The sequence below is a fragment of the Xyrauchen texanus genome, chromosome 13, assembly GCF_025860055.1.
Source record: "Xyrauchen texanus isolate HMW12.3.18 chromosome 13, RBS_HiC_50CHRs, whole genome shotgun sequence".
Classification (NCBI taxonomy): Eukaryota; Metazoa; Chordata; class Actinopteri; order Cypriniformes; family Catostomidae; genus Xyrauchen; species Xyrauchen texanus.
In genome coordinates, this window is record NC_068288.1 from 42,805,428 (window position 1) to 42,830,161 (window position 24,734).

A 24,734-nucleotide genomic window follows, 5' to 3' on the forward strand; every position below is an offset into this window, starting at 1 on the left:
TTAACTTGTATTGAACCCAGAACATTGCTTTAAAAAAAAAAATTATCAACATTTGAACTCTTACACATGCTCTCACGTTAAGCCATGGTGCTAATGTGGGACAACGGAGTTTGAATCTGGCTTTAAGTCTTTCAAATTTAAAAAGCAGTTCAACAGAGGGACTACTTTAGGGGCCCAAATTTCATCTGACCTGATATTTTAGGCATTTTATTAATATAATGACTGCAATTCCAATCTTAAACTCATATGCTTGTCGATTCTGACTGGCTGAGAAAAGACCTGAAAAATTAGAGGATTACGTTAAAAGCCCTCGTGAGAAATTTGCGATTTTTGATTTATGGGCTCTGAGAGAGGAGGAAAGTGACATTATGGAAAAAGCTGTGGCACAAGAGAGGTGCTTATTTCACTAAATGAACACACAAACTTAAGACATTAAAAGTTTAGTACTGTAGCACTTATTTGGGCTACAGTTCCATCAAAATGTAAAAAATTGCCTGACTACCTTAAAATATTCTGAATTGAAAATCTGTTCCTGACTGGTTCATGGATAAGTTCCATTGAGGCTTCCTGACAATACCATGGGGAGAAAAGTCATATCAAAAAGGTATTTCAAAATACACTTACCCCTAGGTTAAAGGTGCAGAGTGTAATTTGTAGCATTACCATCAATTATACTGTAAAAACGGTGGCCGTTTTCAACCAGGTTTCCCAAACACTCTCCATATCTGCCATTGGTTGGTCAAACACAATCACAATGCCATCGGTTGATGCCAATGTTGCTATGTCAGGTAGGAATATGTTTGGTGATACTAGTGGCACAAGAATTACACACTTCTTCATCTTTGTTGCTGTGTACTTGTCAAATCTATGTTTTTTATGTTTAGATATTTTTCAGAACAAAGCTTACTCTATCCTCGAGTCTAACTCGTAAAACCCAAGAGCTGTTCCATCGGATAAATAAACTACTCTAAAACTCAAAACAGCTAACACACTAAGTGACTGTCAAATGAAATCTGTCAACGCTTGGCTTGGCTCCAGCTCTCTCATGCACTGGCATATCCAGCACGCAGTGACTGATTAACTGTCGCTGGTTCGATCTGGTTCACGTGAACCGGTTCACAGGGTTATGGAATTCAAGACCCAACTTTATTAGGTCTATTAGGAATATTGTACATGCATAGCTTTGGATCAAGGCGAACTTTATGGTGAAACTAATTCATTCTGGGGCTCATCAATATTGTCAAACAAATTATATATCTCAATATTTTTCAGCTTTGACAAAATTCCATATACATATTTTGATACATTAAAGTCTTTGCTCTGAAATGCCTCAGAAAGGTGATTATTTTGCTACTTGAAGTCAGAGAAGTCATAACACTCTCAGATCTAACGATAATATTTTTCAGCCTTTTGACAAAACTGAATTGCTCTAAATATGAATGTACAGTATGTGCTCTGAAATGACATAAAAGGGTGATAATTGTCAACCAGAGGAACCATCCTTTCACCAAACAACCATTGTTGCCAAGTAGATTCAAAATGTGTAATATAAGAACTAAAGCACAGTTAGAAAACCTAGTTAAAAACAATCAAGGCATATTTTCCCACACTGTTTTTCACTAAATACTAAAATAGTTACCTACATGTACTTTACTATGTTTTACAAAACCTTTTAATATGAGAAAAATGCCTTACGGAGACATCTGTGAAAATGTTTATGTTTTGAATCAATTCACAGGAATGGACAGTCTGAACAGATTCATGGAAATGAATCAAATTTAACAAGTTCACATACACTAAGTTTTAAGTCATTCAAACTCATTTTTAACCACTCCACAGACTTTATATTAGCAAACTATAGTTTTGGACATCTACTTTGTGCTTGACAAGTAATTGTTCCAACAATTGTTTACAGACATATTTTTTCACTTTTAATTGACTATATAACAATTCAAGTGGGCAGTAGCGAATCCTGGCATTGGCGATATAGGAAGGCGCCTAGGGCGGCAACACTCTCTGGGGTGGCACGGCAGGGTACCTGCCCAGCCGCCCCTGCACAGAGCTTGCAAGTTCGAGATGGGGGTAAGGTGCCCCTACAGGCTGCTCAGCCTTAAAGGTTCTGTATGGTTAGGCTTATAGATGTTCATAATGTATTCTTACAACAAACATAAGATAACCATGATCAACAGTATAGGTAGGCTACACCATGACACAGGATCACCAATAATTTGTATCTCAACCATGTGATTGCTGGGCAGATATGATGAAGTCATGATGATTTTGCATCAATGAAAACTAGGAGGGGAGGTTTACATTTTAAATTAGGTGTAATAGAACAGATTAGCAGCAATCTGTAAGAATTCTACTATTTTCTTTATTTATTGAATCTATTATTATTATTATTATTATTATTATTATTATTATTATATAATTTCTATATTTACAGTCTCTTATTTAAATTGATAGTTCATCCAAAAATGAAAATTTCTCTTATCACTTATTCCCCCTCATGCCATCTCAGATGTGTATGACTTACTTTCTTCTGCAGAACACAAATGAATATTTTTAGAAGAATATTTCAGCTCTGTAGGCCCATACAATGCAAGTGAATGGTGGCCAGAACTTTGAAGTTCCAAAAATATCATCATGGCAGAGTAAAAGTAATCCATATGACACCAATGGTTAAACTATGTCTTCAGAAGCGACATGATGGGTGTGGGTGAGAAACAGATCTTCTGATATGCTATTTGGGTCAACTGGAGGTGTACATGTGCATGTATTTTAAGGCCTATCTTCAAACCCAGTTCCTCTTTGCTTGACATCATGGGAAAATCTAAAGAAATCAGCCAAGAACAAATGTGGACCTCCACAAGTCTGGTTCATCCTTAGAAGCAATTTCCAAAAACCTGACAGTACTACATTCATCTATACAAGCAATAGTATAAACACCAAGGGACCACACAGCCATCATAACGCTCAGTAAGGAGATGCATTCTGTCTTCTAGAGATCAAAGTATTTTTGTGCGATAAGTGCAAATCAATTCCAGAACAACAGGAAAGGACCTTATGAAGATGCTGGAGGAAACAGGTAGACAAGTATCTATATCCACAGTAAAACGAGTCCTATAACGACATAACCTGAAAGGCTGCTCAGCAAGGAAGAAGCGACTGTGCCAAAACTGTTATAAAAAAGCCAGACTACAGTTTGCAAGTGCACATGGGGACAAAGATCTTGTGTCCTGTGGTCCGATGAAACAAAAATTTAATTGTTTGGCCATAATGACCATCGTTATGTTTGGAGGAAAAAGGGTGAGGCATGCGAGCCGAAGAACACCATCCCAACAGAGAAGCATGGGGGTGCAGCATCATGTTGTGCTGTTGCTTTGCTGCAGGAGGGACTGGTGAACTTCAAAAAATAGATGGCATCATGAGGAAGGAAAATGATGTGGATATATTGAAGCAACATCTCAAGATATCAGCCAGGATGTTAAAGCTCGGTCGCAAATGGGTCTTCCATATGAACAATGACCCCAAGCATACCTCCAAAGTTGTGGCAAAATTGCTTAAGGACAACAAAGTCAAAGTACTGGAGTGACCATCACAAAGCCCTGACCTCAATCAGATAGAAAATTTGTCGGCAGAACTGAAAAAGCATGTGTGAGCAAGGAGGCCTACAAACCTGACCCAGTTACACCAGTTCTGTCTGGAGGAATGGGCCAAAATTCCAGCAACCTATTGTAAGAAGCTTGTGGAAGGCTCCCCAAAACTTTTGACCCAAGTTAAACAATTTAAATGCAATGCTAACAAATAAAAATGCAATGTTAGCAATTTGTATGTAAACTTCTGACACACCGCGAATGTGATGAAATATATAAAAGCTGAAATACTTATAAAATTAAGTTACCATTACTCGCAAGTTGTTATTAATAAAAACAAATCAAGTGGTCCTAATAAAACAGTATTTGAAATGTCACATTTTGAAATCATACCTCAAATACATATGTTCTTTAAACTTTGGCTTCCAGTACTACCAACTCAAAATTGCAAACTTGCAGCTATGTGAAATACCCATAAGCCCTTGCGCCTGATTAAATTATGTATGTTTGGTCAAGACGGGAACTTTTAATTGTCTTTTAATTTGTTTTTATTCATTTAAAAACTTGTGTTTTGTCTTTAGTAAAAATCTGTAAAAAATATTAAGTATAAAAACAAATAAATAAAAAAAGATGGGAACTAATGGAGAAATATAATTATAGTATTAAAAAATGTATTTAGTATTTTTAAGATCATTTTTGTTGTAGCAGGTTTATAGAGATTAGTGTTACCTTGGACTTGGAGCCTTTTAAATTTAAGTTATTCAATTGTACTTTGTGCGATTTATGTGCACTAATTAGTACTGAGGAGAATCCTGTGCCATTTGACTAACCTAGTCCACTCATAATGTGCTACATATCAATTGAATAAATAATGAATGATACTTTAATTACAGATATGAGTTAAGATTACTTGTAACTAGTTAACTTTACTCAAACAATTACGTTGACTTGATTACTTGAGCCAAATATGTATGTTTACTTAAAAAAAAAAAAAAAAAAAAAGCATGCAAACCGATTGCCTTAATATAAATAAATAATGTCAACTAATTAGTTTTACAGTGCTGTTAAAAGTTTCTCATAATGAAGCTTTGTGAAAGAAATACTTAGGAAACTTCTAAAAAGTGCACTGAAATAATGGCGATATTCATAATGTTGTTTAATTTTATATTAGGCAACCAACTCTAATTCAGTTGTTTAATTAAGATTAAGATGGAGGGGTTTCAAGAAAGAGAAGTGCTGGGATATTGGAGAGAGATCAGTGTTTTCACAGCTGGCCTGAGGTCTGTTCCCACCCTCTTTGACAGCAGTTCCCTTCAGGCGCCTTATGCTGGCTTCCTCTCACACTCACACACTCACACACGTCATCTTTACTGACCTTGTGGAGATTTAAACACATTTTGCTATTCCACTGGACTGCGCTCAGCTTCAAATGCTGCCACAGTCTATAGAGCGTAGTCATCACATCCTATACACTGAGGTGTGTGTGGCAGTATTTCACAGAATATCCTTATAATTTCCCTAGTCCACATACCAAAATAACAGACTAGATCTTCATCCATGTAATATCATATGCAAACAACCTTGCAAAACATCAGGCTGTGTAAATGCATGTTGCAGGGGTTTCTTACAGAGTACTTTAAGACACTTGTGGATTAGTGACCAGCAGATATGGGGGGTTTTCACTAATCGATGCCAGTATTTGAGTGGTGGTGGTGTAGTGGGCTAAAGCACATAACTGTTAATCAGAAGGTTGTTGGTTCGATCCCCACAGCCACCACCATTGTGTCCTTGAGCAAGGCACTTAACTCCAGGTTGCTCTGGGGGGATTGTCCCTGTAATAAGTGCACTGTAAGTCGCTTTGGATAAAAGCGTCTGCCAAATGCATAAATGTAGTATTTAGAGAGCAAGGTGGCTTAATGGCAAATAAAATGACCCCATGTAATATTTAGACATAAACATTTACATAAAACCTTTATGATTGTCAAAGCATTAGATAACAAATCATCAAACAGAGTGGCATCTGCAAACAAATGCTGCTAGTGTTTTTCTCAAAATGAACTTCACTTTTCTGAGCCATTTTTGCATTACATTTAACCAGTTGGTGTCAAGGTGATTTTTCCTGGAAGTCAGTTCCCCTCAAGTTCACACAGCTGTCATAGCAGAGTAACCAAAGGTGTAGTTCAAATTTAACAACCAGAACATGCCCAATTGCATGTCCTTTTCATTAAAAAAGTAAACATCGAGCTTGCAGTGATGCACTTACAAAGGAAGTGAATGTGACCATTTTTTGGAGGGTTAAAATACAGAAATGTGAAGCTTATGATTTTATAAAAACAGTAATTCTTCTTTTAAAGCCCATGTTATTTGAGCTGTAAAGATGTTTAAATCGTTTTAGGGTTTGTTGACATTACATCATCATTGTAACGATGCTGTAAAATTGGCTTTAACTTTACACAGAAAAGGTCAGTAAGTGATTTTATCATTTGAAGATCCAAAATGCATATAAAGGCTGCATAAACGTAATCCTTAAAACTCCAGTGGTTTAATCAATGTCTCCTGAAGTGATCTAACTGGTTTTGGGTGAGAACAGACCAAAATGTGACTTGTTTTTCCACTTTAAATCGTGAAGTCAGCAGTCTCCTTGGGGATCGTGATTTCAAGCTTGATTACACTTCCTAGCGCCATCTAGCACTCTGTGCATGCATCAAGCCTTGTGATTGCAATGGCATAATTTACTGTAAAAAACAAGTTACATTTTGGTATATTCTTACCAAAAATCTATTTGATCGCATCTGAAGACATGGATTAAAACAATTGAGTCTTATGGGTTAATTTTATGCTGCCTTTGTGCTTTTTGGAGCTTCAAAGTTCTGGCCACCATTCACTTGCATTGTATGGACCTACAGAGCTGAGATATTCTTCTTATTTTCCTGTCCTGCAGAAGAATGTCAAACACATCTGGGATGGCTTGAGGGTAAGTAACTAAATTTTCATTTTAGGGTGAACTATTCCTTTAATCAGCATATCAAATACAATAATTATATAAACAATTGTAATAAATTGACAGCCCAAGTAAAAACGTAAAATGCCAAAGGCAGCTGAATTCAATGCGCGCACACACACGTACCCCCATAATCTTGCTCCTCTGCTCCACGTCCTCCCACATGGAGTGGACGATGTAACGGGACATGTACTTCCCAGCTCTGCCTTCCTGTCGCATCCGGACCAGACACATCCTACAAGAGAAGAGCAGAATGCTGACTCAACACAGAGCTGTTGCTCTTCAAACTGAGGGTGAAAGGAGTGCTTGTGTAATGCTACTTTCTGCCAGGATCTGTTACCAGGAAACTTCAGAGATCCATATTACTGTGATCTTCACCAGCTGAAAAACTTACAGAGGTCCCCAAAAATATAATGAGACTAAAAGGGATAGTTCACCCCAAAAATGAAAATGTTGTTATTATTTAATCAGCTTCATGTTGTTCCAAACCCATAACCTTTCTTTTTTTCTGCAGAACACAACAGGAGATTGTGAACATCATGGTTTTGGAACATCATGATGGTGATTAAACGATGGCAAAATCTTTATTTTGGGGAAAAACTATTCCTTTCAGTTGTATTAAACAGAGAATTTTCCTTACATTATTGCATAAATCAACAGTTCTTTGTAAACGAATGGTGTAGGTGATAAGACAGTGTGAGTGTTATTGAGTTTGTGTTTGAAAATGTGAGTTTGACTGAGTCCAGACTGAGTTTTCCCAGTCCATGTCACTCTGCACAAACACAGTTAGTCATCGTGCACACGCACGGCTGCATGCGCAAACACAAAGCGCCTTTAACTGGAAGTGTACAGAGCACTGGCGCCAAACTGCTACCATTAATCATCCGCCTCTTTCTGATGACATCACACATTCAATCTTTTCATAAGCTTAGGCAATCCCAGTCACCTGTGCATTAGCATACATTACATTAGCAAATGCCATCAACGAGGACGATGACGGGTGAAAAAGACAAATGAAAAATTTGGACGACATTGAAGTGTAACGGTCTTCAAATTATTCAAACATTTCATCACATACATACATTTTCAGTATCAAAAACAGCATTAGTTATTTAAATTGTGTGAATCAGCATCGATTCAATGAATCGATACAACATGTCATTATTAATGAACATCATTATATTCAAAACATCATTATTAATAAATGTCATTATTAATAGACGTCAAAACGTCATTATGAATGAACGTCATTATTAATAAACGTCATTATATTCATAGCTTCATTATTAAGCATAGTTTTCAGAATGTCATTATTAATAAACATCATTACATTCAAAACTTCATTGTTATTATTTACATTTACATTTATGCATTTGGCAGACGCTTTTATCCAAAGCAACTTACAGTGCACTTATTACAGGACAATCGAGCAACCTGGAGTTAAGTGCCTTGCTCAAGGACACAAAGGAGCAGCGGTTCTACTCTGAGCTCCGCACGGATGACTGAGCTCCACACCCCATCTCTAAGGGAGAAGCCCGCCACCCTTCTGAGGAAGCCCATTTCGGCCGCTTGTACTCGCAACCTAGTTCTTTCGGTCATAATGTATAATGAGACAATAAATTGAAAACTGAAAAAAAAACATGGAGATAAACAGCTTTCTCAAAAAAAGAAAGCTGTTGGTCAGACAAAGAGATAGTCCCGCCCCAAACTCACACCATTGGTCAGGTCAATGTTTATGGATCATTTAAAACAAAGGATTTTCACCGTGCTTACAGTTTTCGAGAAAATTTGCCTATGAATGGCTTACTTATAGTTGTCTCTGCATATTAAGCTGGGTTAGGAGAAAGTATTTGAACACAGAAAAAGTTGCATACTTCAGCTTTAATCATCAAGGTTTATCCTGTGATGCTCTTGACAATGAACAAGTCTTGTGAAGCACCATTTAGAATCCATCAGAGCAAATCGATTTGAATCAACTCAATGCTTTAAATGAATAACCCATCAAGGATTTAGAGATCTAGAGCCTGGCAAGCAGTTCTTCTTTGGCACGTCGCCATTCTAACTGAAATTATGCCCAAAAACTCACCAGACGTGGAGCTGTGCCACCAAGAACCACGAGTTGAGCGTGTCAGGGAGAGAGCATTCTGGGAGAAAGAGAGAGAGCAGATTTGAGTGAAGGAGAAAACACAACATCTCGCAAACCAATGCAAACTTGGGCTCTGATTCAAAAACCACTATTGGGTTGACACCTGTTTTTTTTCTCAGCTTAAGAAAACAACACAACATAAATCTTTCAGGTGCTGCTGAAAAGGTCCCTTACACTAATATCAACGATACAGCTGAAGTGAGGGGTGTTTAGGAGGTTTTTTTATTTTATTTAAATGAGCATAACAGAAGGCCATACTGCTATAATGCAGTCTGGATTAAATAAAATGGTATTGTATTTAAAGTGCTTGCAAGGCAGCACTTTATTGATATTACTCAAACATAATCAATTCATTCATTCATGAGCATCGATTCAGATTTACTGATTCGATTTCATTCTGATTCATTCTGTTATATTTCAGTTTAATGCGCATTTTGACACAGCACATGAAAAATATAAAGAACCCCTTTTTTTGCTTAAAAAGTGCAGTTTTTTCCTTGGTTGACACATTTGCTAATGAAAAAGGACGTTTTTCGGGACATTTCAAAGAACCTTTATATTTAATTAGCCAATAGACTTTAGTTTACATACAGCCATGAATCAAAACTTAGCTGGTGGTAATATTCTTATCCTACAGAGCATTTGATTGGACATAAAACTAGTAGTGTAAGATGAATCATCAGTATTTTTGGTTCGTATTTTCCAGAACAGAAAGACTGTGAATTTCAAGTCTGCAAAAATGTATTTTGTACACTAACATATACACTCAGTGACCAGTTTATTAGGTACACCTACTTCTTCATGCGATTATCTAATCAGCCAATCATGTGACAGCAGTGCATTGTATAAAATCATTCATATTAGGTCAGGAGCTTCAGTTAACGTTCACATCAACCATCAGAAAAGGGAAAAATGTGATCTCAGTAATTTCGACAAGTTGGTGCCATACGGGCTGGTTTGAGTATTCCTGTAACTTCTGTCAGCCAAGAAGCGTGAAAATCCCAGAAGATCAGCAGTTACAGAAATACTCAAACTAGCCCATCTGGCACCAAAAATCATACCACGGTCCAAATCACTGAGATCACATTTTTTGCCCATTCTGATGGTTGATGTGAACATTAACTGAAGCTCCTGATCTGTAGCTGCCTGATTATATGTATTGCACTGCTGCCACACGATTGACTGATTAGATGATCACATGTTTAAATAAGTGTACAGGTGTACCTAATAAAGTGGTCACTGAGTGTAGATGGCATCAAAGCTAACAAACATGGACTAAATGCCGCAAAACAATCCTTGTTTTCATTGACACTTTAAATTTGAAAATCTCCTACTGATTTACATTAACAGAGAGTTCAGCATCACAGCTAGGACGTGATCATAATATTTGCATATCGAATTGCGACTGGTCTTCTTACCTTTATTTGCATATCTAGTTGTGGTTAAGTGGTTAATTAATCATATAGTTGCCTTTACGCTGTAAAGATAGCATTGCATTGTGTGCTGATTATCATACAAAGTTGAGTGAAAACAAGTGTGTGGAGTGTCATAACGATGGCCAAACGACTCTGATATTGTATTTCACCAAAGCCTAAAACTCCAACCGTATTCTTTTGCTAACTTGCAAAGACTACAAGTTTTTGTCAGGAAATCCAAATCTACAGTAGTCTGTTTTACCCCTCTTAGTCCACTGTGAAAGAGACACACAATTTTATCATTCACAAGAAAAAATACCTACTTTCAAAGAATTCGTCATAGTTGATTCTTTCTACACAGCATGTGTACATGCGTAATGCGGCTATCTTAATTTTCTGCAAAAGAAGAGAGAGACATTTATGACACACATGATGAAAAAGCCACTCCATCCAGCATGATAAGTAGCAGCACGTGATAAAATTAGTCAAGACACCACTGTTGTTTTCAGTCCAGTCTGACATGCCAAACATGTGATACATAATAAAGCAGACATGCTCAAGCTTTACAGAGCCAAACTGCAGCTCCAGTATGGAAAAAATGTTTGGCCCTGGTAGCTGTTTTTTAAAACACTAAACAGGTAGAGGTATGAGCTGAAGTCATCTTCCAGCTTCCACTGCAATTTTGTTTTATGGCAAAAAACAAATGTAATAAGAGGTATTGTAATCAAAAACCTACGTAGGTTTTTAAAATCTATTTTGATTAAACTCTAAAACTGAATCTGGTTCAATTTTGTAAAAGGTCTTTTTAAAAGTGTCAACTGAATAATTCAATTCAAATAATTCAAGGGATTAAAACCACCATGTATTGTGTGTTGTTCTACAGGTAAAGAGTCACAGGAAATACACCAAAAGATGGTGTCAGTAACTACATGAGACACAATATTTGGTCAATGATATGTGCCTATAGTACAAGATAACAGATGTTGATTGAAAATAAAGTACTAGCCCTCATATCGTCAAATGTTTTAATACAGTGGAAATATAGGCTAGTAACAAGAGGCTGTCAAGCACCAAAACGGACAGAAAAAGCACTAAGAAAGCAGTCCATATGACTGATGCACTACACGGCAAGTCTGAAAATGTTCTGTTCTGCCATAGCTCTGAAATCTCATTTGCATCAGACGATCAGTTACGAAACACACAAGAACCATTATTGCTTGTAGGGACTAAAATCAAACCTGGCCCAATGCTTTTTCTTTTTTGTAAGTCTGAATATGCAGAATATTTAAGGGCTACAGCAGAAGGGAAGATTTTTAATGAATAGTGACTTAAATTGATGTCTTTTCCTCACACCAGGCTATAAAACAGCTTTAGAAGCCATGGAATATAGTGCTTTCATTTTACTTATATGGTCCTTTTAAATCAATCACTCTTTTGTTATTTGAAAAAGAGCAGTGTGAACATTCTTCAGAATATTTGTTTTGTTCCACAGAAGAACGTCATACAGGTTTGGAAACATATGAGGGTGAGTAAATTATGACAGAATTTTTAATCTTGGTTGAAGTTTTTCTTTAAAATAACTGTAGATGACTTGATGTTTACCCATTTGTTGTATTTGAGGGGCCCGGTGAAGCCCATGGCCTCGATCAGTTTGGTGAAGGCCCCCACCTCTTCTTCTGTAGCCTGTGGAGTCTCTTTAATCATACAGAGCTGGAAGAAGAATACACATCTGCCATTAGAGCTATATAAAGCAATGGCATACACATATAGAAATCCAGAGCAATGTAAAGGTATACAGAGACACATAGCGCACATAAACAACATATTGACAAATGCTGGGATTATATAAATATAATATATATAATATCTGCATGTAATATGCGCATCACAGTGGCTTAGTGCTCTGCTCTATCATCTCATACAACGCAAATGATTCTCAATGTCTGTGGAGTTCCCAGTGTTACACACTGGTATTGTTACATCTTTTTTTATTTTTGTACCGGTATTTTGAAAACACTAGTCAAAAGCCATCAGACACAGATCTTCCTAAAAGGGATAGCTCACCCAAAAAGGACATTTTTGTTATCATTTACGAACACTTATGTTGTTCCAGATCTGTATGCCTTTCTTTCCTCTGTGGAACACAGAAGGAAAAAGGAGATGTTAACGGAACGTTAGCCTCAGTCAACATTTGCTTTTATTGTATGGAAAAGGTATGCAATCAAAGAAAATAGAGATTGAGGTAATCATTCCTACATCTCCATTTGTGTTCAACAGAAAGAAAGTTGCTAGAATCCTTATCCTGAGAAAAGGACCAGATAAAAATATCGATTTTCTGATGCATCACGACGATCTTCATTTGAACGATCTTGATATCAATTGTTAAATCGCAAGATCGTTCTTTTACTCTATGCGCAACCCTCCACTACAATGAGAAAATCACTTGCATTTGCAACCCAATTTTGCGCTATGTGATGAAAAATGTCTATGATTAGCCACTGGCTGGTACATTTTCACATTTCACTCTTTCAAGATTCTTTCACTGTGTTAAGAGTAAAAATTTGATTTGATTTGGTTCTGTGTCCAAAGATGAGATCCACACAATCCCTTGTCATTGAATAATGTATCTTTTTGTACCCTACTTGTTCTTTACGGCCTGTTTATTTTTAAGAATATATCAAATATTAAATTCTAATCATGCATAGCACTTATGAGGTAAACCCATTCCAGTTTTCTCTTGTTAGCATGAGCTCATTTTAGGGCTGAAACGATTAGTCGATGTTATCGACAACATCAACAATAAAAAAAATTACTACAAAAATGTTTGTTGCCGAATAGTTGTTTGATCTCATTTAACATAACATGAGATCACATTAAACTCTAATGATGACAAGGGGGATCAGTACTTCAGCTCGCGCCTGAATGAGGAGAGGAAGAATTACACAGCTCACGGTCCTGATGCACTCTAAACTTTCCAAACAGCTTCAGGTGATGTAGATCGCAAAGTATGTGGGAATTATAATACAAAAACACAAAATAAATACAAAAGCACTCTCATTGTGGAATAAGTGGAGCCAGAGCTCTTTAAAAGGAAACACCCCAGCGTTACATCTTTAATGCAGTCATATTTAATGCATTATAGCTTTATTAAAGTTCAAATAATACGGATGCAGATCATGTAAATAAATACAAACTCCGAACTAACAGATCTCTGTGTGGTCAGCGCCTCTTCTATGAGTTGTGTGAATGTCCCGATCTAAGAGGGAGAGATTGAAACTGCACCCGGATGATGCACACTCTGGCACGGGGATGCTCGTCCCTTGAGCGTGCACGCTTGCTGCAGCTTGAGTATAACGTGATGGCTCGCGACATATTGAATCATAATTCAGTATATGTGTCACTGTACATTTCTTATTGTGACGTAAATTGGCAATATGCAACTTTAATAAGAGAGAGAGTTTATTATAAAAAGAGAGAGTTTGTTTTTTGTGAGTTAAAGATGGATTGAAGTGAACAAAGGTAATTGAGGGTAGTCTTCGCCCCATTATACACTGCAACAAAATAAGTTTCCGATTTGTTTTAGTTTTGGCTTGTTTTCGAATATAAATATCTAAAACTCCTTTAAAATGTACATTTTAGCTATACTGCAGAAGAAGAAATTGTTATCTGAGAATGTTGAATATAATATCAAAAATACAAATATTATAAAATATCTAAAAATCCTTTAAAAAAAAGATGCATTCACCTGAGAAGCAGCATATAAGATATTTAGACTTGCTTTTAGAGATTAAATCTTGAATATAAGTATATTTTGTCTTATATGCACTCGCAGAAGTATAACCAAGTGCAAAAATACACGTATACATAAAATACACTTACATTTAAGATACATCCTCTTAAAGCAAGTATAAATATTGTATATGTTGCTTCTCAGGTAAATGTATCTTGTATTAAGGATTTTTAGACAATTTTAAATGGAAAACAAGAGAAAAACACCTGATAACAAAAGGATTTTTTGAAGTGAATTTCATTACTGAATTAAACTTAAAGAATTAAAATGTTTCTAAGTGAACGTCATTTAGAGGTATTTTTAAATGATGATTGTGTCCTCTTTATTGTTAGTAAGCATGTTTAATACAACCTTCAGGTCACAAGATGAATAATCGGTTAAGAGCTAATGATTAATTTGTTGCAATAATCGCAGAGTAACCGTTCTAATAATGGTTAAATTAATTGATTATCAAAATAATCGTTAGTTGCAGCCCTAGCTCTAAAAATGCTGGCTTTCTTAAAGAGACAGAACTGGGTTTTAGCATGTGTTCAACTAATGTTTGCTTAACACTTGTAAATTAAGTAATAAAACAATAACCATGAAAAGAAATATAATCTACGCAATTTAATATCATATTTATTGATGGAAAACATGGATTTTTCATTTTTAAAAGCTATAATGAGACCACAATTTTGAAAATTAATAAAATATAATGAGTCAAATTAATATTTTCATAATGTACCCAGTCAGAAGGTCTCTTGTATAATTAACAGCATTAGGAAAGAAATTATCTTCCAGCTATGTAAGCAAAATGAACATGTATGTTCATATGAATCGATATGATCGGTAGCACACACCTCTCTTGTGCTGTGAAGAGCTCGACATTGTGAGTGATTGGGGACATTTGCTGACATCCGGCAAGCCACTGAAGCACTGATATGACAAGCACCTTGTTCAACAGCCTGTAAAACAGAAATATACAACATGAAGTGCTTTCCAATCTAGTATGTTCCCAGTTAAATGAAACTAATGGAAGTTTGTATGTATCCCAAAATTGACAAATAAATATGACTAATTATAAACCAACTGAGATACACTTAAATAACGTATAGTATAAACTTGAAAAAACATATATGATAGATGCTGAGAGTGATATGAAAAATTATAATGTAAACTCAAGCATCATCCACAGCAACCATATGAAATCTGAAGTTTAATTAACTGTACACTTTCAGGCATTCTAACTGTTAGTTTGTCGAGATACTTCCACGCTTCCTGTAGCACTTGCCTTAGAGGTGACTGTCTTGTCAGGCACTTCTCACGCACCTTACAGTCTAGCTGATCCCACAAAATCTCAATGGGGTTAAGATCCATTACACTCTTTTCCATTTTGACAATCTGTTGTCAAATGTCTGTTTCTTTGCCAACTCTAACCTTTTCTTTTTTGTTTTTCTGTTTAAAAAATTGCCTTTTGTTTGCAATTCTTCCCATAAGGCTGCACCCCTGAGTCTCCTCTTTACTGTTGTACATGAAACTGGTGTTGAGCGGGTAGAATTCAATGAAGCTGTCAGCTGAGGACATGTGAGGCGTCTATTTCTCAAACTAGAGACTTTGATGTACTTATCCTCTTGTTTAGTTGTACATCTGTCCTTCCAAATCTCTTTCTGTCCTTATTAGAGCCAGTTGTCCTTTGTCTTTGAAGACTTTTGTGTACACTTTGTGTGTGTCTGTGTGTGTGTGTTTATGCAACATAGTCTAATGATGGACAACAGTCTGACTTATACATAACAAAGAACAGATTATGTATAAGTCAGACTGTTGTCCATCATTAGGCTATGTTGCATAATTTCAGCAACAGGGCATTTATGATGTAAACAATCCATCTAAACAAACATAAAGTCAGTTCTGACTTACTTAAATTAGGATAAACTTAAAATAACCACAACAAAAGTAACTTAAGTGATATAATTAGTTTTAAGAGTGTAGAACTTACCTTTCCGAGTACAGCTCTCGATGCTGACACGTTTAATACATGTCTGACGGCGGACTGCAGCGGTCGCCGATACATGATTCCGCTAAAAGTCACAATAATACAGACTGTAAAGCGAGAATCAGCAATAGTTCATTTCTAACACGTTGTGTAACTGTTTATTTCGTCACTCCCCCTTCACAGCAATGTCAAAAGAATCTGTCCCCCATTAAAACAGTCCGTGTGGAAAGCAGAGGTGTAAAATATAGTTCCGCTGCTCGAGGCCCTTTCCTTTTAAAGGGAAAATAAATGTATAAAACAAATACAAATAAACACAGTAAAGAAACATTTATATGTTTACAAATGACTCCCTTTTTTGTTTTTGTTTTTTCAAAATAATTTCTGTATTCTTCAAATTTACAGTTGAAATCCACGTACAAACCTTGTGCATTCTAGCGGTCGTTTAATTAAAGGGATAGTTCAAACAAAATTAAAATTACGTCTTCATTTAATCAGCCTCATGTTGTTTCAAACCCATATTACTTTATTTCTTCACATCAAATGAAATGAATGGTGACTGAGACCTTTTGTGTTCAACAGAAATTTATGCATGCGTGACGCAATCAAAGCTTAGGGTGTGCCAATGGGAAACTTCGTGTGCAAGAGATGAAGTATATTAATTTATTTTCAGCTCTAAATTATTTTTAACCCTGTGTTGTGTTATGACTTAACTAAACAAATGAATGGCAATTTTATCAATGAAGTAGGTAAACCTGTTACTGTATCTAAATTTTAGGCTTTATATTTAGTCTTAAAATTAGATTAATTATTTTGTAAAAGTTATTTTCCATAATAATTTTAGGGAGTGCCGGAATATTTTTACATCAGGCAGGGTCACAGAATTAACTTAATTGCGTAAGCCATAAGGAAATATACATATTCCCAAACATTCATTTTGCAAATATAATAGAACAGAAGAGAAGAACAGGGAACCCTGTAACTAATGGCATGACCTCAACAGAGACCCCCCCCACGTCAGTCTGGGATTACATGAATAGATGGAAGAAATGGAGACAGCCTAAATAGATAGAAGAACTGTGGCGAATTGTCCAAGAAGCTTGAAACATCCTATCTGCCAACAACCAAGAAAAACTGTGTCCATGTGTACCTATGATAATAGTGCTGTTTTGAAGGCAAAGGTGCTCACACCAAATATTGATTTAGCTTTTTTATGTTTACTGCACCTTGTATGACATTAATTGATATATGAAAACTATGTATGACATTATTTTTGAAGACATCCACACTATGCAACAGTTTTTACAAGTGCCTAAAACCTTTACACGGTACTACATGTACATTTCACAGTTATTTCAAACAGTAATAATAATGTAAAACATTTCTGTTTTATCTGTATTTTTTGATAATTGAAATGCTACATTAGTAAACAGAGGCATTGTCTTTTGATTGGTAGACAGTAGTATACAGTATATATATATTGGAACTACTTTCTTACGCAACGGATCAGAATCTGCCGTAGCTCATTCAAAACAAATGATGCGTCCAAGCCTTCATTAGCTATTCAAATATATCACTTCAGATATAGTATCACGGCTTGTGCTGTTTCGAACAAGTTATTGGATAAACAAGGATGGATGTGTGTGTGTGTGTGTGTGTGTGTGTAGAGAGAGAGAGAGAGAGAGAGAGAGAGAGAGAGAGAGAGAGAGAGAGAGAGAGAGAGAGAGAGAGATGGAGTGTGTGCAATCACCTGTTGCCACACCCAAGCAGAGATGCTGTCAGCTTTCTCAGTGGTAAAATAGCCGTCCAAGCTGGGATATTTCTCTCTATTTCACGGTAGCCGGTGCAGTCATTCCCTGTAGAAACCGCAATGTCCTCCACCATTTTATACAGTATGTATCCAATGTGGAAACTCCAGTAAGTGGTAAGCACCTTGAGATCTGTAATCAATCAGTCTGTTGTGTCTCTCAGCTGTGATGAGCCTTAATGCTGAAGTTGTTTGTTTAAAGCCATTTTCTAGCTTTAGTAATGTAGTAGTAATACGAGCGATCATGGAGCACTGTTCTATGTAAACAATGACTAACAAATTCACTTCACGTCACAAACTGGCTCATATTACTCACAAAAATTATCTTTTGCCACCACCTGCTGGCTAACATATGTAATGTAAAAAAAATTGATGTAAAAAGAGACACATAGCCTACATTAGCTCTTAACACACATGCACTTTAGTTTAGAACAGCACGAACACAAGCGGAGTGATACACATACAGTGAAGTGTCTGAGTGCTGATGGTGTCACACCATCAGAGCTCATGGAACATCTCTCGTCCAATCAGATTCGAGGACCGGAACTAACTGGTTCATATATATATAATATATATAATATATATATGTGTGTGTGTGTGTGTTGTACATCTCATTTGTCATTTTTAAGTTGGATTTTGTATATTTTGATTAAATTGGCCAACAATGATCCTACTCTCTAGATATTGTCATTAGTATAGCCCATTAAAAAGCCCATAACGATTGACCCCCACAAAAAAGGGCCCATTCTTGTACCTTTAATTTCACAGCAAAGCTTCATTACAAACTTAAGTATGAACTACAGAGAAGTTTAATATAGCCTCACAATGACAGGTGAACAGCTTGCCAATGCCAGACAGTGGCATTCAGCTGACAAACTGCTAAACAGAAAAATCAAATCACCCGAGATGACGAATGGCTCATCAAAGCTGCTCTGAAGATTAATGTTGAATAAGTACCTAACTTTACAGTTCCCCGGCCACAAAGTAAGCAAGGCTATGCATTGCTGCGTCCACAAATTGTTCAAAGCCATCCGGGCTTCGAGGCGACTTCCTGCCTGGCCATATCCAAAAATCACAAAAATATGTAATGCCCCTTCTGCATGAATGATTAAGAAAAATAATACATGGAGCCCCCCCTCTGTATGGCACACATGAAAATGTACCAAAAACACTGGGGCACTTTGAACTAGAGATGTTTTCACAGAGGGGGTGTAGGTGAGGTAATGTTTTAGTTGTCTTTGCGTAGCTTTCCGAATGATTGTTTATGCTAGGTGAGAGGTTCTTCCTCATAGCTGTAGAGTTTTAACTTTAATGTCACCAGTCTCCCCATTTCTACACCCCAAACTCAGGAAGGAAAATGTCACTGTTTTTACGAATGAAATATTTGTGTAGCATGTTTACGCCTTAAAGGAAATGGCGAGAGAGGAGGCTCGGTGCTGTACAATGTGGTATTATAGCTAACCTCTTGAGGAATTGTCTAAATGTTGTTCATCCTTATGTCATCCATCCCTGGAAAAACACACAAGCAGTTAGCTGAATTCATTTGGGGAGAGGTGATGTTGAGCAGAAAGTTTTTGTGTCTGATTTGATTTCTCTCTTTAGCAGTCTGCCAGCTGTATGTCACTGTCCGACTTTGGTCCATACAATGAATGCAAGTGAATGGTGACCAAATATGATAAGCTCCTAAAAGCACATAAAGGCAGCATAAAAGTAATCCCTATGACTCCAGTGGTTTAATCCATGTTTTCTGAAGATATCTAATTGGGTTTAGGGTGAGAACAGACAAAAATATAAATCCTTTTACACTATTAATTATGACATCAACTTTGGTCTCCTTGGCGATCATGATTTCCAACTCGATAACACTTTCTAATGGCATCTAGTGGTCTGCACATGCATCCAGCACTAGGAAGTGTAATCAAGCTTGAAATCATGATCTTGCAGAGAGACTGCAATGGCAAGATGTACACTGAACAAGTTTGATCTGTTCTCACCCAAAACTGACTGGATCAGCTTCAGAAGACATGGATTAAACCACTGCAGTCATATGCATTACATTTATGCTACATTTACATGCTTTTTTGAGCTTCAAAATTTTGGTCACCATTTTTTTGCATTGTGTAAAAATGAGAAATAAAGTCACATACATCTGGAATTGCATGAGGATGAGTAAATAATGAGAGAATTACAATTTCTGGGTGAATGATAACTTTAAAGGTTTTATAAAATTTAAACCATTACTGTTTACATTGCTGAACTATAAGTAAAATAACATGGCAATTTTAAAACATTGTTCTGTCTGATTGTGCATCCTGACTATTGCAACACAGCATCATCGTTTGGGATGATCAATAAAATAAATATTTTGTGGTGACCAATAAAAAAATGTGGCTAATGTGTGGGAAATCTGTTAAACAGCCATTATTGTTACAGTGCCATTTGGTGATGTTGCCCAGAAATTACACACCTTTAAGTTTCACCTTTATGTGAAAACACATCAAATATTGACTAGATTTATTATGATTTTTTTGGTGAGTGGTCATTGCAGAACATGCCGAGGTGATGTGGCTCGTTATCAGATCGTTACTATTTGATTACTAAAGTTTCCTAGTGGTTTGTAGTGTGTTGCTATAAAATTGCTAGGGTGTTTTTGGTGGTTGCTTACCATCCTAAGTCAAATGAGCAAACCTTAAATTCTCTACAGGGTCATGTCATGTCAACTCCAAAATAAATTAGTACATTTGTATATTTTTTTTACTGGTGAAAGATAAACATAAATGGTGACGAAAGCCAAAATATGAAATGCCATGGATCAATATTGACTGAGTAATACATTATTTTGTAAATGGGGGTCGAAATTAAAATTTTCACCTACGATTTTGGAGCAAAACTACATGTAAAACACATTTAGAACTCGTCATTTTATATTTACACAGAGACAGGTAGTCTATTACTAAAATCAGTTGACTCGCCTCTTGTTGCATTATATGCCAATGGTGCAAGTCCCAATAAAAATGATAAAAGCACTTTTATGGCAAGCCTATAACTCCAGAAATATTAAAAACAACCTACAATCGTTTTCAAACCTGGTTCAGAAATGTAAGAGCAGCGTAGTTCTAGTGGGAAGACCAGCAGCTGTATGTCATCGCACCATTAGCTGGGTAACTCCTAACCAATCACATGTAAGCCAATGCTTTATAAGTCTGCTCACAATCTATCACATTGCTGTTTCAGTGTGCTAACAAGGCAACCTCCACCATCCCACCACCACCAGTTGAGTCCCGTCCTGTACAGGGGTAGGCTCCTCGCCCCTGCCTCCTATCTCCGGCAGGATATGACGGTTCCGAGTACAACTTCTTCGGACAGCCAGACGGGGCCTACGCAAAAGAGAGACATTACTTTTCTGTTTGATATTCATCAAATAAATGTCATCTTAAATTTCACTCAAGTCTGCGAGTCTTTCTGATAGAAAAAACTTTACTTTTTTATGGTTAAATCCCAGAGATATAGGGCTTCATTTTCAATGATTGAAAACCAAATGTGGGTCACATGGTAAGATGCTATTAAAAAAACGTACGATATTTTGACACTTTGCCCATTTTATCAGAAAAATCCTTTTGAGGTTTCAATCAAGTGCATTGGACAAGGAGTGACAGACAAGCTACATGCAAAGTTTAATACTTCACAGTTGGGAGTTTAAAAAAAAAACACTAACCCTAATTTTGAGCTATATTAGGCCTAATAATGATGCTAGCCTTTGCAAGCACCACCGACTAGTCATTTTTTCCCCATGTCATTAGTTTCATTTTGGTAATTTAATCCACAAATTGCTCACCTGGTTTCATATTTCCCTCACAGTAATACTCTTATAACTTCACCTCTCCTAACCCAGCTATTGCTTGAGAGGGGTCATTTCAATCCCGGCTTGACTCAATGAGAACATTTTTTCTTTCAAAAAACAAAATGGGCCTTTTACCTTGAGTGAAGCGAGAGCTGCTTTCTTCAGCGTGTTTGGATTAATAAGGAGTGATTGATGAAGACAGGAGAGGAAACATTCGATTCCTGCTCTGCTCCCGTTCCTGTGAGAAAAACCTTGGGAAAGAGAGCTATAAATAAGGGGTGTCGGTCCATGTGCAGCAACCATCATGCTCAGGCATTCCATGCGTGTGTGAGCAAGAGAGTCGGAGTGTGTCAAGTGTGTGTTGTATGAGTGTACGATTTTGTCGGAATGTCAATTTGGCATGAAGGAAAGACTGGCGACAAGGTTTGGAAACGAGGCAAGGAAAATATTGACTAATCACGCACAAAAAATGCCAATACTTAAGACTGAAGTGAGCTCATTCAAGCAGAATTAGTCCATTTATACACCCTGCCATTAAAAATAGTTTTAGTTTTACTAACGTCATCAAACGGAATTGCAATAATAATGACTGTTCTCAAACAGGTTTGCTCACCCCTTGTGGAATCAAGTTACGAATAGCTTACTTACGGTTGTCTCTGCATGTTAAGCTGGGATAGTAGAACGTTTTTTAACACTTAAAAAAACACTTTGAAGTGATATCATGTGGCACTTCTATTAATGCACAAACGTTCTTTGTACAACCATAGAACACAATAATGCATTCAACATGTTCAATGAATTGAAAAATATGTTAAAAAAGGATCCTCTCTGTATGAGTTTATTCTAACTCCAGTATTTTAGTACTGAATTGCCCAGAAACGCATCATTTGTGCTATAATGCTTGCAGACCACACAGGAACTGCAAAATATGTAAATATATGGTGTCCACAGTCAGTTACGAGTCATAAAAGCATGAAGAGGCTGTTGCTTCAGCTTGGCCCTCTTTAAAAGAACACCATGTTTTTATAAATGTTGACTGTTGAGTAAATGAGCACTTACATTCTTTAACTCGATTGAAGTTGTTTGACATAAAATTTGGCTTTTAATTCAGTTGCAATTATCTTGAAACTACAGTATAAATATTATATATCAAATATATATCATTTTATTGGGCAAAATATATTTCAAACTGAGTACGGTCATAAAAACGCATTTGTGCATGGAACTAAATTCTTATGCGACGATCAGAATCTGCCATTGCTGGTTCAAACCAAATGATGCGTCCAAACCTTCGTTAGTAATTCAAAAATATCACTTCGGAAATAGTATCACAGCTTGTGCTGTTTCTACCAAGTTATTGGATAAGCAAGGATGTATGTGTATGTGAGTGAGGGAGAGAGAGAGAGAGAGAGAGAGAGAGAGAGAGAGAGAGAGAGAGAGAGAAAGATCACCTGTTGCCACACCGAAGCAGAGATGCTATCAGGTTTCTGAAGATCAGCTTTCTCAGTGGCCAAGCGGGGGTATTTCTCCCTATTTCGCGGTAGCCGGTGCGTAAGTGTCGACCACTATAGAAACCGCACCTATTGTGTAATTAATCAGTCTGTTGTCGTAATGCTAAAGTTGTTAGTTTAAAGCTGTTTAAAGCTATTTCCTTGCTTTAGTAGTGTAGTAGTAATACAAGCGATCACGAAGAGCTGTTTTATGTAAACACTAGCTGACGCGGATTCACTTCTGGTCACCTGACTTGTTCATATTACACACAGAAATTATATTTTGCCTCTACCTGCTGGCTAACATATGTAATGTCAAAAAAAAAAAGACAAACAGAAGCTCTTAACACATCTGCACTGCTCTTACACTTTAGAATGTCACAAACACAAGCGGAGTGATACACACACAGTGAACCCTCCGAGTGCTGATGATGTCACACCATCAGAGCTCATGGAACATCTCTCGTCCAATCAGATTCGAGGACCGGAACTAACTGTTGTATATTACAAAATATACTCCAGGGACAACAAGGTAATTTGTTCAATTTTAAAGGAACCCAAATGCTGATAAAATGTATTAAATGTACTTAAATAAATAAATATGTAAATATAGTGATAATTTACCAAAAAACAGTCAACAATAAAAATCAGCAATAAGGCTGTATTCATAAACATTTCTTAACAGAATCGTTTACACATTATCTGCAGCATTTATTAATGTTGGTTGATGTTAATTTTATATATATATATATATATATATATATATATATATATATATATATATATATATATATATATATTTGTTACAAGTTGTATATGTTCATATTAGACAATGGAATATGTACTAACATTGATCATTTAATTGATAAATTAACAGTAACCAAGATTAATAAATGCTGTAAAAAATCTATTTTTTCATTGTTAGTTTAAGACACATAACGCACAAACTAATGTTGATTAATAAAAAAAGTGTTACCACAATTTATTACTCTTAAATTTATTTTATAAATATATTTTGGACAATATTTACAGATTACAGATCAGGGAACATAAACTAAAAGATATTAAGAATTTACATATTTTAAACATTAGCAACATATTTTCATGACATATTGTTGGATGTTTTTTCTTCTATATTCTGAAATACAATGAAAAAAACATTTTTCAATGTTTATTTATTTGGTAAAAAAAAAAATAGATATTTGGGCCGTAAGAGAAATAGTAAACCTCTCCACAAATAATTGTCCATATCATAAAAAGAAAGAACTCAGCACATGTGATGTTGAAGGGTCAGCACATATCATTATATTTCACTCATGTGACACAGACGTAGGTGAAACAACAAACCCAGGCCTAATTAGCTGCCCTGTGTGTAAAATTTAGCCTTAGAAAAATAAACCCCCACCATAAAGTGGCTCTAGAGTTGAGAGGTACAGCCGAGCATGGTAGTGTGGAGGTGTACCCACAAGCAAAGATTTCCTGAGTTCAGAGGGGTTGCAGATTTCATGCTAAAATGCTTTCAAACTGACTCTTTTTTTTTTTTTTTGTCACCGCTGATGTTAACAATCAAACAAGTGTTGCAGCCGAACATCTTGTTCTTGACAGCTGTGCTAACAAATTAGCATAACAAACTACAGCTGAGTAAACTTGTTCCAAAGCTGTTATAACACCAATTTAAA

The 24,734-nt window shown here is 36.3% G+C and overlaps 1 protein-coding gene across 1 annotated transcript in view; it reads right to left on the minus strand.

Annotated features, from left to right (window-relative positions):
• Positions 1 to 16,122, minus strand: part of LOC127653529 (ubiquinol-cytochrome-c reductase complex assembly factor 1-like) — a 29,081-nt gene extending 12,959 nt beyond the window's left edge. The window contains exons 1-6 of the mRNA XM_052140218.1: positions 15,924 to 16,122; positions 14,788 to 14,892; positions 11,761 to 11,868; positions 10,482 to 10,554; positions 8,684 to 8,741; positions 6,724 to 6,832 (exon numbers count right to left, since the gene is read on the minus strand). Of these exons, the coding sequence (XP_051996178.1) occupies positions 6,724 to 6,832; positions 8,684 to 8,741; positions 10,482 to 10,554; positions 11,761 to 11,868; positions 14,788 to 14,892; positions 15,924 to 15,998 (528 nt within the window). The 5' untranslated portion in view covers positions 15,999 to 16,122. The remainder of the gene's footprint in view (positions 1 to 6,723; positions 6,833 to 8,683; positions 8,742 to 10,481; positions 10,555 to 11,760; positions 11,869 to 14,787; positions 14,893 to 15,923) is intronic.
• Between the last annotated feature and the right edge of the window lie 8,612 nt (positions 16,123 to 24,734).